Source organism: Meriones unguiculatus, chromosome 4 (assembly GCF_030254825.1).
Source record: "Meriones unguiculatus strain TT.TT164.6M chromosome 4, Bangor_MerUng_6.1, whole genome shotgun sequence".
NCBI lineage: Eukaryota > Metazoa > Chordata > Mammalia > Rodentia > Muridae > Meriones > Meriones unguiculatus.
The window spans coordinates 95,054,675-95,070,515 of record NC_083352.1 but is presented as its reverse complement, the minus strand read 5'-3'; the positions used below and the strand labels follow the sequence as shown (position 1 = coordinate 95,070,515).

The 15,841-nt window shown below is 49.4% G+C and overlaps 1 protein-coding gene across 1 annotated transcript in view; it reads right to left on the bottom strand.

Moving 5' to 3' along the window:
• Nucleotides 1-782: 782 nt before the first annotated feature.
• Ccdc60 (coiled-coil domain containing 60) overlaps nt 783-15,841 on the bottom strand; it is a 155,245-nt gene continuing 140,186 nt past the window's right edge. The window contains exons 9-14 of the mRNA XM_060382538.1: nt 14,013-14,075; nt 10,802-10,864; nt 10,056-10,178; nt 8,176-8,307; nt 5,178-5,367; nt 783-1,604 (exon numbers count right to left, since the gene is read on the bottom strand). Of these exons, the coding sequence (XP_060238521.1) occupies nt 1,503-1,604; nt 5,178-5,367; nt 8,176-8,307; nt 10,056-10,178; nt 10,802-10,864; nt 14,013-14,075 (673 nt within the window). The 3' untranslated portion in view covers nt 783-1,502. The remainder of the gene's footprint in view (nt 1,605-5,177; nt 5,368-8,175; nt 8,308-10,055; nt 10,179-10,801; nt 10,865-14,012; nt 14,076-15,841) is intronic.

Sequence of the window (15,841 nt, the reverse complement as noted above, 5' to 3'; positions counted from 1 at the left end):
GGGAGAGCCCAGCCCACTACAAGTGGTTCCACAGTCCCCAGGCAAGGGGTCGTGGGCTGTCTCAGAAAGCTAGCTGAGCCAGTCATAAAGAGCGAGCCAGCAAGCAGCATCCCTCCACGGCCTCTGCCTCAGTCCTTGCCTTGAGTTGGTAGCTTGGCTTTTCATAATGATGGACTGTTCCCTGTAAGCCAAATAAATCCTTTCCTCTTCGAGTAGCTTTTTCATCTTTTTTGAGACAGGACCTCACTGTGTAGCTATGGCTGGCTTGGAACTAAAGGTATCACTACCGTCCCTGGCTGGGCAGAGTGATTTTATCATAGCAATACAAAACAAAGACAGGGAGTGATGGAGGAACACTCAGAATTCACCTCTGGCCCATGTGTACAAACATGTGAACACATCCACACACACACACACACACACACACACACACACACACACACACACAAACTAACTCATACAAGCAAAAACACATCTAATTTAAATTTAAAAAAGAGTACAAGGACTCGTTTGTGCCCGTTTCATCCTTTGTAGAGCAGCAAGAATGAGAGAGCCAACCACACTCTGTGGAGGCAGAATCAGATAATCCATGTCAAGGTTCTCCACACTGTGTAGAAGGATACAGCCAATGGTAGGTGCTGCATTGTAAGCAGCTCTTTTGTGATTTTGTCCTCAGGGCCTCTTCTCACTTTTTACTTTATCAGAAGACATCCTGATGCCAACCTCTGCCTTCCACATGTGCCCAGGCAACGTTCATACATACATACATGCCATTGTAGTTTCCATCCATCTGTCCATCCATCCATCCATTTACGCATCTATAATCTAGCCATCCATTTATCCACATTTATTTATTCACCCATTTGTCTATCTCTTTATTCATATCTCTACCCACCCATTTATCATTCATCCATCCATCCACCTACACATCTATCAATTCATTTATTCATCCACTTGTCCATCCATCCAAGACAATATATGTGATATTTAAGTAGCACTCTTGCTCCAGTGGTATGGAATAGTGACCTCACTAGTATGTGCTCAGGAATGTTACAGCATATGCTGATGTAGACAATTACATTATACAGGCAAATCACCCAGCATTGGGCTGTCACATAAATCAGCTCATAAGCTCATAAGTAATAAGCTCTATTAGGATCTGACTGCTGCACCCAAATGCCACACCTCGAACCCTTGGGCAAATGTCGAAATCCAGCTCAATTTTATTACTCAGGGTTTTTAGGAAGGGGGGTATAATGAAGGCATCTTGGAAAGTAGGCAGAGTCAGATCTGGACCATGAGCCAGGACAGGGAACCTTGTGGGGGAGGGGAGGGCCCCAGGGGACCGTCATCTCTAGTATATAGTATATTTCTGGAAGTGTCTCCGGATGATCTCCCAGCTCTGTGACGCGTGTCTGTGAGAGAAGGGAGGAGGCAAAGGCATCGGCTGGGCTTAGGAACACAGCGCTGGCGTGGCCCCCTCCGCTGCCACTGGCCCCCCGCTATGGTGGGGCAGGCTGCTGCCGGATGGGCATGCCGACCCGGCCCTGTAGCCAGTTGATGTAATCCTCTTGTGGCATGTGGATGATGTGTTCTCGCACAAACTGTGGGGTAAACATAGTGTCACTCCCAAGGGTCTGGTTTGCAAGCTAGACCAGCCCCCCCCCACCTCTCTTTGATATCCCAGAGGACTTTCTAATTGAAATCCAGGGTGCCCCTCCCCCGCGACTCCAATGTCTCATAATGAGGTTGGTGCAAAAGTACCTGAGATTTCTGCTTTGTTGAAATTTAGCATTTGATATTAGAATGCATTCTTAAATAAATACAGTTATGTTATATACCATTTTTAAGGCACATTTCCTGATTTACATGTTTGGTTATGACTTTCCCCTTGATGTTTATTTTATACGATGGAAACGATATTGGGCAGAAAACAAATTTGAGTTATTTTCGTTTTTTGAAAAAAGTTATTTCCCACTTTATATGTACGAGTGTATGTATGTGACTGTGGAGAACCGAAAAGGGCATCAGATTCTCTGGAACTGGAGTGACCACATGGAGGCAGGGAACAGAACCAGGCCTATGGCAAGAACAGCCAGAGACCTTAACTGGCTTCTCTCCAGCCTTTGGAGAGAATAGGCTGAATTACTTGAATCAGAATAGGTCTTAAAGTGGCAGAGATGATACATTTGGCCCAGAAACTAATGACTGTCCAGTGCAGGAGCGGTCCAAGGAGTGGCTGGTTGAGCGAGATCACCAAAACTGATCCCTTTACAAAGAACCAAGAAAGCTGTGGTCTGAAATGTCAGTTTCTCTTTTTATGTCCAGCAACGCCCATTTCTCAATTGGACTGTGACACTAGCCTAAAAGTGAGCAGGACAGGACAACTGAGGAAGCCTGCTCAGTCGCTTGACTGAAAAGCAGCTCTAAGGTAATCATTCTGTACTGCCCTGGACTTCAGGCCAGGCTGGCCACTTTGGGGAAAGGGTCCTGCTCCAGTTCCTTGCTTCAATTTTAAGTTAATTTTAATCCCATCTTGTTGTCATTTACCCAAGAAAATTTGAGGAGAGGAAGAAATTCCAGCTGGAAATATTTTTTCTCTTTTTACTTCTTAATATCTTAACATTTTTATTAGTGTATATTCATTATATAAAGTGTTGATTATATAATAGTTCAAGAAGAGCATTGACAATATGCATTATTGTCAAGATGCATTCCCAATTACTCCCTCTTGTCCCCACTCCCGTTAGTTCCCTTAAATTTTCATGTCATATGTGTGTTTGTGTGCATGTGTGTGTGCATGTGTGTGTAAAATGTAGGTTCTACATTGTAGGAAAACTCCGGTAGTCTGGCCTTTTAAGCTTAATTTAACAATGTTATGTCCACTTAGCTGTAAATGCTACGCATAGCTTTAAAAGTCATTTGTCCTTAAAACTTTTGTTTTGGTTCAGCAGTTCCTTTGAGAATTGATGACAGATCTGACTTTGCGTTCCAGGAAAGGGTTTAAGACACACAAAACCCAGTGTTCCGTGTAGGCTTTTGCTGTTAGATGCTCTGTGATGTTCTTCTTGCCAGGAGCATGCTAAATGCCAGTCCTCGGGACTGTGAGCTCACCGTTAGGAAATGGGGGGGGAAACAGGGGCTTATATGCCTCTCCCTCTTCGGTACTCTTCCCTGTGCCTCAGTAATTGGTGGGTGGGAGCTGAATCCACAAACAGCAAGGGAGGAGATGCCCTCAGAGTAGCTGTCTAGTCTGTCAGAGGCTTTCCTGAAGCTTCCTCATATGATGAACGCAGTAGAGTCTGGACATCTGAACTGGACCCCAGGACCACCTCCTCCCCGACTCTTGACCTCACCTGGGTCATCCTGTGAAAGGGCCGACACATTCTTAAGCCTGTCAACTCTTATAGATCCACCATTTGATTTGCTTCTTTTTTCAGGAGGTGCTCAAGTCCCTATTAAAATGCACACATGTGGCCTGATAAAATTCAGATTGCATGGGCTGGAGAGGCCGATCGGGGAGCTGAGAGTGTCTGCTGCTCTTGCAGAGGACCTGAGCTCTGCTCCCGGCACCCACGTTAGGCGCCTCACAGCTGCCTGTAACTCCGGCCCCAGGGGGTTCTAGTGTCCTCTTTTGGCCTTCATGGACACCTCACTCATGTGCACCGCCTCCAGATCACATAATTTAAGAATAAAATAAGGGCTAGAGCAGCACTTTTCAACCTTCCTGATGCTGTGACCCCTTAATACAGTTTCTCACATTGTGGTGACCCCTGGCCATAAAATTATTTTTGTTGCTACTTCATAATTTTTTTGCTAAAGTTACATATCATAATAGAAGCATCTGTGTTTTCTGATGGTCTTAAGCAACCCCTGTGACAGGGTCATTTGACCCCCAGAGGGGTTGTGACCCACAGGTTGACTGAGGACTGCTATGCTAGAGAGATGGCTCAGTAGTTGATTTGGCTCCCGGCACCCACGTGGCAAAGTGTGTAACCACAGGTAAAGTGGTGCAGGGCATCTGACTGCCTTTCCTGGCCTCTGAGAGGACCAGGCACCTGCACATAGCGCGCATGTGTATACGCAGACAAACGCTCATACTCTGCACAGCTCTTCAAATGTAACATCTCTGAGGGCAAGGGTGCACCCTAAGCAGCTTTTTAAAGGGACTGGGGTATAAGGTTAGGGGTTCGCATGTGTCTTGCGAGGGCTATGTCACTGACTGACATCCCCAGCCTTCCTGGGATGCTTGATTTTGAGACGGGATCTGCTAAGCTGTCAGGAGTGAGCTTGGGCTCACCCGGTAGCCCAGGCTGGCCCTGGCATCGCCACCCTTCTGTCTCAGCCTCCAGAGCAGCTGGGATTCTCAGGCCTAGACTTCCACCTCTGGCTCCGTAAGCTTCTTGAACCTTTCTTTGGCTTCGGTACCGCTGTTGTCTTTGCCGTCCCAGGCCTTTGGGCGGGGATGGAGGTGATGGCGAGTACCCTCCTCACCCTTGAGTAGAGTCCTTCTTGGACCTTCACGGATCTTCACGGGCTGACACGTCACCTCCTTGATCACTTTTTGCCACGCTCGTTGACTCGCAGTCCATTTCGCTAAGGCAGGCCATGTCTCGCGAGGGGCCTTCACATATGCTGGCATCGCATTGCTGTGCTCTTGTGCCTTCATCAGTCTCAATGTTCAAGCCCAAGATCAACCCTTACCTTCCCTAGTTGGCCTGGTTAGCTACGTCCCCCCTAATTCACTTCAAGCCAGAGCTCCTCAGCAGCGTCATGCACCCTAGCACATCTGGGACCTCGTTAACATGTCAATTCTGTGTTGGCGAATTTGGTCTGGTGCCTGAGGTCGCACATTCCCCACAAGCAGGCAGTGAGGGCCCATGAACCAACCGCACTCTCAGCAGCTTTGGGATGCCCATTTCGGTGATTAAGGTACTTAACATCTCTTCCAAGCCTCCCAGTTTTCAGGGAGCGCCATTTCCATAGACTCTAATGACCCAACAGCACGAGGCACTCCCTCTCCAATTAGAAGAAGGGCTTCCTGAGGGCGGGGTCTGTGTGTTTTGTGATGACTGGGTCTATTGCACTTAGGCAGTGCCTTGATGCCAAGAGGGGACTGACTGAGAGCACCTGAGGTGCTGGGAGGGGAGGGGAGGGGAGAAGAGTACGGTCCCTACCTCAATGGCCACCGCAATGTCTGGGGAGCACAGCTCCCATATCCGCAGGTCCTGGAGCACCTTCAGAAGAACGTGCGGCCGGATCCTCAGGTCCAGGTTCTCTCCAAACTTCTGCAGCTTTGACAGGATCTTTCTGGCAGGCCGGAAGCTCTTCAGGTCCTCAGGGAGTTTGGACAACAAATCAAAGTACCTTCAAGTCCAAGAGGAGAAAGTCAATTAAGGAGCCAGGATGGGGTCTGGGCCCTTTAGTTCGCCTTCATTTTCTTATCTGCTCTTCTCAGGGTACACATCAGAAAGGCAGCTTGAGGTTCTACCTGGAGGGCCTGTCCTCTATACCTAGTGATTTAGGCAAGTGTTTCTTTTTAAGGGTAGGCAAAGCTGGGGTTAGTTTCTCTTTCCCTGGTGAACAAGGAAAGGGCATGCTTTAAAAGGCCACATTCATAGAAAAGCTTTCTGTAGAGCAGATAGCATGGAAATACAGAAAACAAAATGGGGGAGGTGTGTTTAAGGTTCTCTTCTGACTGCTAATTGTGCTAGGGTGGATGTGGACACATCTGTGGCTGTTTTCTAGATGACAATGGCAGTGGTAATGATGATGGTGATGGAGATGGAGATGATGGTGGTGATGGAGATGATGATGGTGGCAGAGATGATGATGGTGATAGAGGTGATGGTGGTGATAGACATGATGGTGGTGATGGACATGATGGTATGATGGAGATGATGGGGGTAATAGAGATGATGGTGGTGAGAGAGATGATGGTGGTGATGGACATGACAGTGGTGACAGAGATGATGGTGTGATGGAGATGACGTGATGGTGATGGTGGTGGTGGTGATGGAGATGGGGATGGACATGATGGCATGTGCATTTTCATCTCCATGAAATACGCTCATCTGACAGGCTGTGTGTTTCATGCTGCCACTAGGATGGTGGAGACAGGTGGGTTCTAACCCATCTTTGTCTAACCTACTAACCCACCTTAGTTCTAAGATTATGCTTTAAACGTGGCCAGGGCCTACTAAGACAAGTGATGTCACGTCTTTAGAATGTGCTCTCCAGACTGGCAGGTAGAGAGCTTGCCCCACATGCTAAACAACATGAGTTTGATCCCCTGAGCCCACAAAAAGGTAGAAGAAGAAAACAGAATCCACAAAGTTGTTCTCTTACCTCTGCATGTGCCCTCGTCTTTCTTTCTCCCCCCTCTCAATGCACTAATAATAATAGTTCAACGATAGAAGTATTATGTAATTTATGATGATCATGAAAAGTGCCCTCCTCCATCACATATATATCACTGTAGGAGGTTTTGAAGAATAACTTCATCTTTGTACTTATGTATTTGTTCGTGTGTCTTTGTATAGCATACACTGCCATGAAAATACAAACTTTGCCTGAGTTAGCTTGCAGTGCTGAGCCGTGTCTAACAGATAGTAGGTGTCCTACAGTTACGATCCGAGTGAATGAGTAACTGGATGAGTGAGGAGCCCGGCTGAGCACCCGTGTGGGCAGGCTGTGGTTCATTTGACTTGATTTTTAACGATGCTATGAAGGGTACTTGTTTCCCCATAATGGTATTAAAAGCTCCATTGTTAGAGATGCTTGCAGAACCCCACTGTGGGAAGCTTGACACTGACTTCCTACTCTAATATCTAATACCCTCCCTCCCCCCTCATGGAAGGCACTCCTGGGGGCCTGTGTATTTTGGGGGACAGATACTGCTCATGACTCAGTGAAGGTCTGTGGGTACGAGGCAGTGTGGGCGGTTCTCATGTCTCTCCTGCAGCTCAGCCTCCCTCTGGCGAGTTCCTAGTTCACATCAATAACAATGGGGGGGGAGAAACTCTAGCTCCACCTTTTTCTTAGATCTTGTTTTACTCATCCTGGCAGAACGGGGATCATGCCACATAATATGTCAGACACTGGTTCAATGCTGCAAGTGAGTGTGCAGTCTGGGAACAGACAGAGGAGCCCATGTGCTCACCACGTACAGGGCAGCATGGCCTGGACAAGCAAGCAAACTCATCTGTTTCCGTGTGAAATAGAGGTTTCATATGTATCTTCCATGACTGGGGGAGGGAGGAGGTAAAAAACAGGTAACATTAGATTTTTTTAGGCTAGCCTCCGCCATCCATCCAAGTCCCTTGGTTCATAGTAATTCCTTAAAGTTGGTCACGATTTCCTTCAAAAATGTCCTAAATCTTACTTGAATTGACAGAATCACCGAACCTGTTTCTAGGGTACTGGTACACCATGTGAGAGCTTTTTTTGTCTTTTGGAGATGGAGTCACACTATGCAGCCTTGGCTGACCTGGAACTGACCCTTGAACTAGCAGAGATCCACTTACCCCTGCCTTGGGACTGCTGGGCTTAAAGCAGCATGGCACCACAGCGGCAGACAGCACAACTTTTATATAATGTGTAATGCCCCAATCCCAATGCTCAGCATGACCACTTCTCCATAGGGAGAAGATTCGGCATCACCTTCCGGTTATTTTGAGGTAATTGGTGAAATCACCCTGTCGTGCGGCAGACCCCAGCCCTCACTGTGTTCTGCCTGTCCTCTTCCACGTGCTGAGGCAGTGTTCCTGGGGTATGTCTGCCTGCAACTGCACCCTTGAGAGATTTCATTACTGTGGGGGTATGCCAAACAGAACTCAGACTCTGCAGACACTTCTTTGATTGACAGGTTTGGTATTACTCTTCTGTGGTGTATGTGTGTATATGTGTATATGTGTGTGTGTGTGTGTGGTTTGTAAGTGAGCTCTCCTTAAGTCTAAGTCTGGACCAAACATGAGGTAACCATGGAGACTGGGAGAGGTTTAATGATGCGTGGTTTGGAGGCTGACAGGTTCTTCCCTGATTGTGCTTTGATCTGGGGGACCTGACCAGTGGCCAACAGTAGCTGGGAGATGGCATCTCTAGGCTACTGAAGAGCCTTGGGGTGACCATGATACAAGCCCCAGGGGCCGTTTTGTTTGGTCCTCAGGGTCTTACCAGTGGTCGGCAATCTCCTCCGCATCCCCCTTTGACACCGAGATCTGGTGCCGCATTGTTGCTAAGTCCTTTTGTAAATTTGAGACGAAAACAAAGGAGTTGAACTTCTGGATACCTCGTTCTTCTTGGCGTCTAAGAAGTTGTGTGAGAAAGTGGGAGAGGAGTCAGAGACACGGACCCCTCCTTTAGCCACCCCGAGGCCTTCTCCAGATGCCATCAACCATCTCCTCTCCTATGGGCTCTTGTTACATTGCAGATTATGATCAGGCTTGTCTGCTGGTAGCTCTCTTAGACATGCAGAAATGACTTTGCTGCCTCTCAGAGATGACCACTATATTCTGAACACAAAGCACAGAGTATACTGCAAGGCGCACAGTAGGTGCTTAAGTCATGTTGGTTCTCTTCCCTAGTCTCACCTTTTTGCATACATGCCCTCGTGTTATGAGTGTGCCACAACCAATGCGCCACACCCAGCACCCAATGCTCTGCACCTTACTTAGAATATTCCATAAGGTCCCAGATAACCCATTCCCTATACTTTCCAGTGTTTTCACCATGCTTCAAATTTTATGTCTTTCCCTCATGATTGCAGTCTTGGGGACAAACTGTGACCTCCTCTGGTAGGTAGGCTAGCGAAGCCTTGCGACCTGGCCTCTGCCTTGCTCTCTGATCACCTTGCAGGCATCCCGAGAGAACTAGACACAGCTGATGCCTGGCGATTCCTTTTTTACCGTCTGGGACTTGGCTTTTTCTTGGAGTTCCTTCTTTTCTTAATTTCCTAGCTGGATTCTCTGGTTTTGGATGCTACCTCACTGCTTTGCTGTTGTACAGGGCCTTTGGTAGGGAGCCTTCTCTGGGTATGCTGGTGGTGTCTGTGTGTCTGTATGTGTGTGTTCTCACCATGGGGCTGTGAGTAACTGCCAAGCTCTCAGTGCAGTGATGGGGAACCCTGCCCAACATGGTACCCCAGAGACTGGCACTTAACCTGACAACGTTTCCGGCAGGGAGATGTTCATATGGCTTTCCCGGGTCAGGAGGACACTGGCTCTTTGTGTTCCTCAGTGCTCTCCTCCCCCACATCACTTACTGCCCTGGGTGGCAGATTCTTATGTACCCGTCTTTCTCTCTAAATGGTGAGCTCTGAGCAGGGAGTGGAGGGTCACCTGGATGCCCTGATGAGATGGGTGAGCTCCTTGGGGCACATGGGCACCTTAGTAAGGAGATGGGCTGTAGTGGGGAGGAGGATCCTGGTGGCCTTAGAATGGCGGCATTCTGACCAAGTATGAACTTCCTGCTCCTACCAGAGTCCCGGGTACTCTTCCTGCTTTGAGGATTTGAATGTGTTTTTGCTGCCACCTAGGACATTTCTCTTTCCAGTTTCTTCTTTCTGGGTTCTTCTGTTTCCTTCATGATCATCTCTAAGGCCTCCTTAGAGAGGACTTCCTGGACTCCCCAGCCTGAATCGGGATCCCTGGTCACCCCCCCCCCACACCCCTCCTGCTTTCCTTTCTCCCTTCTCTTCATCATCTCCTGCTTCTCCCCTCCCCTCCCTCTTCCTGCTCCCCTTCTCTCCCCCTTGTCACCTTCCTCCCCCCCCCCCCCCGCTTTCCCCCTTCTCTTTCTCCTTTACTGTTTCCCTTTCTTCCATCCCCATCTGACATAACGCCTGTTCTCTTCCCATGCAGGATGATTCTAATTCGCGTCTGTCTGTAGCTGCAGTGGGTTGGTTTCTGTTTTTCGAGAGGCAGAGTTGGCTCCCTGAGAGCAGTGGAGATGTCTGCCTTTGCCGTTACCCTAGCCTAGCTCTGGAAAAATGCTGAGCATGCAGCAGGTTCCAGCTGTGTGGCCCTGCTGTGACCTGGACATATGTGCATCCTCACTTTATGAGAATCTCCATCTTGTCTTGCAGGCAGTAGCTGGCCTCCTGGGCTATGCTGAAAAACTTGGCCCGCATGCTGTTACACACCCCGCTCTTGCAATGGATGATGTCACGGTTAGCACGGCTGTTGACAAGAGAAACGATCAGGGGATGGGGCCCAGTGGATGCTTTGGTAGCCTCACAGTTCCCACTGGCTCCCTGAGCCCAAGATACCCTGAGGTAGGAACTGCTACCCGAGTCCATCTGGGCTTTTTGTTTTCACCCGGAGCCCCCCCCTCAGCATCTCCATCAGAGGCTGGAAGGCTGGGTGGTGGCTCAGGCCTCATACATGAGTCCACAGTGAGGCAGGTTCCACTGGAGGCCAGGAAACATCAGGGACAGAGAACTTCCACCTCCATCCCCACCCCCTCTCAGCTATGCGGCCTTGAGTGGGGCACTGCATGTGGCCAACTCTCAGCCTGTTACTCTGTGAAATGAGGCAATGTTCTGCCTGGCACAGACGCTTGGGGAATAGACAAGGCCACAAACATAGGATGCAGCCTGTGGTGCTGCAGAGGGATCTCATGTCATTTTCTGCAGTGCTGCCCAGTATCTGGTCACTGAGACCCTTGTCCCTCTTTCCTGTCTGTGGCTTTAGGGAATCTGGTCTGCACCGAGGAATTCTCATACCCCAGGGAGACAGAGGATGCTGTTACCATGGCGAGCTCTGCCTCCTGCTCACGCTGGCCTCTTCCCCACCTGGCTTACCCCTTTGTCTTCTTCTGGTTGCCTGGGATGTGGCTGTCTCCACTCGTCGTGCTGGATCTCTCACTGAAACACCAAGGGACAGGTTCTAGCTGTTTTCCTAAGCGGTGCCACTGAGGCCATCTAGGCAAGTGCTAGTCCCCCAGAACTCAGGCACAGGGGAGACTCTCATCTGGGGATGAGAATCAACATACTTGGTCTCCAGTCTTGAACCTTGCTCCTGTCATGCTTTCTGCCCGGAGTGGCCTCCCTGTCCCTCTCCCACCATCTCTACTGTTGGTTTGTCTCTTGTTGTCTCTTGTGAGGGAGTCCTGCACCCTCACACTCCTCAGCTTTGACCTTCAGCCTCAGCGGAGTGTTGGGATCATATGCAAGTCGTCACTAGGGACAGGGGCATGCTGGTAAAGGGGTGAGTAGGTACTCTTTCTTCTGTTGTCTTCGGTGCTCTTCACCCCAGACTGTCATTTCATTCAAGGAGATACTTTTCTAAGCAGGCCCCTGTGATGGGTACTCTTGGGTTGTCAACTTGACTTCACCCGGAATTAACTAAAACCAAAACTGCTGGGCACACCTGTGAGGGATTTTTCTTAAGGCCTTAAATCTGGGCCAAACCTTCTTGTGACATTGTACACAAAAGGAAACGGGAGAAGGAAGCCTGCTTTCTCTCATCCTTTCTGGCCAGGTCATCTATCAGGCTGCTGAGGTATTCCTTTACTGCAACTAGAACCCACTTCCTCAAGGTTCCAACCTAGCCTGAAGGGCAGCAGAGGCATCCCGCCTTGCAGACTAGACAAGTACTGGCCTCAGCCTTTCCTTAGGGAGACAGCTGTTGTTGGACTAGTGAGACCACAGCCTCAACTCACTCTAGTAAACTCCTTTAGTATATAAAGACTTTTTTCTACCAGCTCTGTTCCTAGAGAACTCTTGACTAATGTACTCTCGAGCTGAACACCCATGTACCTCAGTTTTAGAAGCAGATAAGGCTAGATTCGGAGTCCTGCCTGGTTGCCAGTCGCCTCCTCTGTGGTCACTCAACTTATCACGTGCTTTGACTCTTTCTGGGTGTGGACGGATTGGGTCCCTTGCATGGCTGTTCTCTCCTGCACCTCTTGCCGGCCGGCTTTCATGAGTAGATGATCACTCCCCAGATCAGATCCACCTCCCCCTGCTGCTTTTCTTTCCAGGACCCTTAGCTACTGAGTGTGAGTGTGAGTGTGTATGAGTGTGTGTGCGTGTGCGCTCGGGCGCACCGTGCTGTCACACCCTGCTTTTAATGTGGGTCCTGGAGATTCAGACTCAGGCCTTCATGCTTGCACGGCAAGTACTTTTTACCAACCGAGTCATCTCTTTATCCCCTTGCACCATTGTTGCCTTTGAGGTGGGGTTTTACTCTGTAGCTCTGGCTGGCTTGAATCTCCCTACACAGGCCACCCCAGCCTTGAACTCATATACCCACCTGCCTCTCCCTCCTGAGTGTGGGGATCAAAGGAGTGCATCAATCGCGCCTGGCACACTGAGTGACATTTTGTTTTTTAGCATTTGTTTACCCAAGTCTCCCCTTGTCTCCTCTAAACAACAGTGAACCTTGACTACTTCATGCCTGAGGTCTAGGGTTAGGGCTGTCTCACCCTCCTACCTTACTTCTTTTCTGGCTTCATGACTTTGGGGTCATGACTTTTGGGGAGGTGGGCCTGGCCATCTCTCGGAGTTCTTCCTAAATAGAAGGGCCTGGCATTTGCTGCTTTTTCTAGGAGCTTGGATCTAGAGGTTTTAGGCTTTGTAGGTGATGGGAAAAGTATTATCCCACCTGGACAGGGCACGGGACCCCGGCAAAAAAGTACAGAGGGACAGGAGAGACTGCTATCAGATTCTAACCAGCTGTCCAGACCTGTGCAAATGAATCATGAGGAGATCGTGCTGGTGCAGACTTTTCCCTGTAGACTGTTGTCTCCTCAGAAAGGAGAAGAGGTGAGGGATGTGGTGTCATGAGCTGGTGATGGGCAGACAGGTGAGCTACAGAGGCCCCTTTGCCTCCTCAGTCTCTCCTGCCGGGTCCTCATGGAGGTCTTTGCTCAGTGTTTCCAATTTCCTCCGGCTGAACCCTGTTCCCACATCTCCCCTCCTCAATGACAGGCTGGCTTATCTTTGTTCCGCAGGTCTCAGCTTAGATACTAAACTCAGCCCAGGTTAGAACCTTGGGTGGCAAATGCATTTCCATTCCTCTCTCTGTTTTTCCAGGATACTCCTCATAGCCATGGTTCTACATGGCTAACCATGGGGCTACTCAAGGGCTTCTTATTAGACTACCAGTTCTCAAATACGGGAAGACTCCAAGAAGGCCAGACAGAGAGAAAAAAAAAAAATCTCCATCTCTATTTTAAGTAGTTTCTGAGTGAGAAGGAAATGATGGGCATTTGGACGTCACATGACAGTTGTGGGATATAGTCTCAAGAATCACTTGTACTCAACACTAATCCAAAATCACAGTGCTTGTTAGACGGACTGTGAAGTCTTAGCCAATGACACGTCATCCAGGGCTGAGGAAGATCGGAGAGGACAGTGCCACACTGGAGACTGAGGTCACCTAGTAACCCAGATCATCACAGATGCCTTTGGCATCCTAATTTATCACGAACATTCACAGCGTCCTTCCTTGTGCTATCTAAGGGCCCAAAGCTCAAGGCTGTTCCAGTCAGATGTCTGAGCCTACAATACATTTATACCATATGTTTACTGAAGCTTCCAGACCTAGGATAGCTCCGGGCCCCCAAATGAATCAGGAGACTGACTCCATGTCATATGACCGACTACCCCAGAAGGGAAGAGATGACGTTCACTGAGGGAAAAGTTCTCCAGGCCCATGTATGTGTGCCTCACGGTCTATCATGCTGCACAGCTTTAACAGGCAAAATGAAGTGAAATCTTAAGACAGAACGGAAGTGCTCATGTGCCATGCTTTCCCAACAGCGTCCTTCTCTTCATGGATGGAATTGTTTAATGAAAGGCGTGGAATACAAAAGCTGGGGAAACATGTCTGGACACTCATGATTGGCCCAGGAGCAAAAGGAGCTTGTCTTCAGCGAGGTCAAGAGAAAAGAAAGGTGCCCCTCCCAGCCCTTCTCCCTGGGTGTATGTGTGGTGGTCCCCGGCCAGGGGCAGCCCCCCCTACCTTGACACCCTGTATCCACCTGCTGCAGGCCTCAGAAATTCCTACCTGGACTTGTGGGTCATCTGCCACTCCTTCAGGACATAATCACTCTTGTTTAAAGACAGGAGGCTGCAAAGCAAGAGGAGCCTTTTAACAAAACGTTGGATGCTCAGGTGCCCTGTAGCAGCAGGTGTCAAAAGCAGGACCGGATGGGATGCCTCCTCCCAGAGTGAGCTACAGAGCCGCGCTGAGGGGAGCGCCTGGGGAGCTTGCGGAGAACACAGATGCCGGGCCACATGTCCAGAGATTCGGCTGTGCTGGGCCGAGTTGTTCTGAGAAACTGCACTGAGACCCACTCACGTCCCTAGAATCACGCGCAGACAAATGGCAGGGCGATTGACCCCCCTTTAGGGAACTGTAGGTCCCTGAAAACACATACATAGATACTGCGGAACTGCACCTCACACTCACACACATACACACACCCCCCACAATTATATACACATTTTTAGAATCACAAACATACCTAGAATTTCACATATGCAATGATTACGTATCTGTACAGACGGACAGACGAGGCATTTGAAGAGCACACCTAGAGTTCCCCTCACGTAGAATTCCACACTCCCCAGGAGTTTAACCCTCACATAGAATTCCACACTCCCCAGGAGTTTAACCCTCACCTGGAATTCCACGCTCCCCAGGAGTTTAACCCACCTCTAGCATCCCACTCTCACCTGGTGTTACACACCCGGTGTTACACACTCATCTGGACTTCTGCCCTTACCTAATGTTCCACATCCATCCAGCATCCCACCCGCCCCTAGAATTCCACACTCATACCTACCTTCACACCTGTGGAATCACACCTGCCCCTGGACCACACACCAGCGTCCACACAGGAGCCTGGAACCACATTCCCCATGGCATTCTGTACACACAGTAGAATTTCCAAGACCCCTGAGGCAGTGCCCACTCTGAAGGGATTGCTAGAAACCAGGGCTGCTCTGGAGGTTCGGCCTCGGTGCGTCTGGGATAAGGTCTAGACGCCTGTATCTTCATGGACACACCAGTTCCGATCCCCGGCATCACGTAGGAATATCACGGCATCTAAAAAGAAGCCATCTTCCTGCAGCTCTGGGGCTGAGGGTTGTGGGGGGCTGGGTTTTAGAGGTCTCCAGGAGCCTCTCAGCCTGTCAACCGGCCTCCAGTGTGAGCTGATGTGGTGTGCGAAGTGAGGGAAGCCAAGGCCTTTCCTGTCTCTGTCAGTCTCGGGGGAAGCTTCAGTATCCGATGCTTTACTAAGCTGGGGAGAGATTTCATTTTTCCTGAAAGGAATTAACGAGGAAGGGCAATTTCTACAGTTTTCCTGTGACGGTGGTTATCAGTGAATTGAATGCAGAGTCCAAATGACAGATCTCCCCAGAGCCAGATGCTTTATAAACCATATGGATGCCATCATGGATGTTCCCCATCTGTGAGGTGGGCTGTGCTGGGGAATTTTTTGTCAACTTGACAGAGCTTAGAGCATTTGGGAAGAGTGAGCCTCAGCTGAGAAAATGCCTCCATAAGATTGGCCTGCAGGCATATCTGAAGGGAATTTGATTGATTAGTGACCGATGTGGGTGGGCCACGCCTTCTGTGGCTCGTGCCATCCCCTAGGCCGATGGTCCTGGGTAATATAAGACAGTGGAGCAAGCAAGCCATGAGAAGAAAGCCAGGAAGCAGCATTCTTCCATGGCCCCTGCTTCAGTTACTGCCTCCAGGTTCCTGCCCTGACTTCCTTCAGTGTTGGGCTGTGACATGGGAGTCATCAGCCGAAATAAATCCCTTTCCTTGACAAGCTGGTTTTGGTCAGTCTTTCATCAGCAGTATAATGCAGACTGGAGCACGTG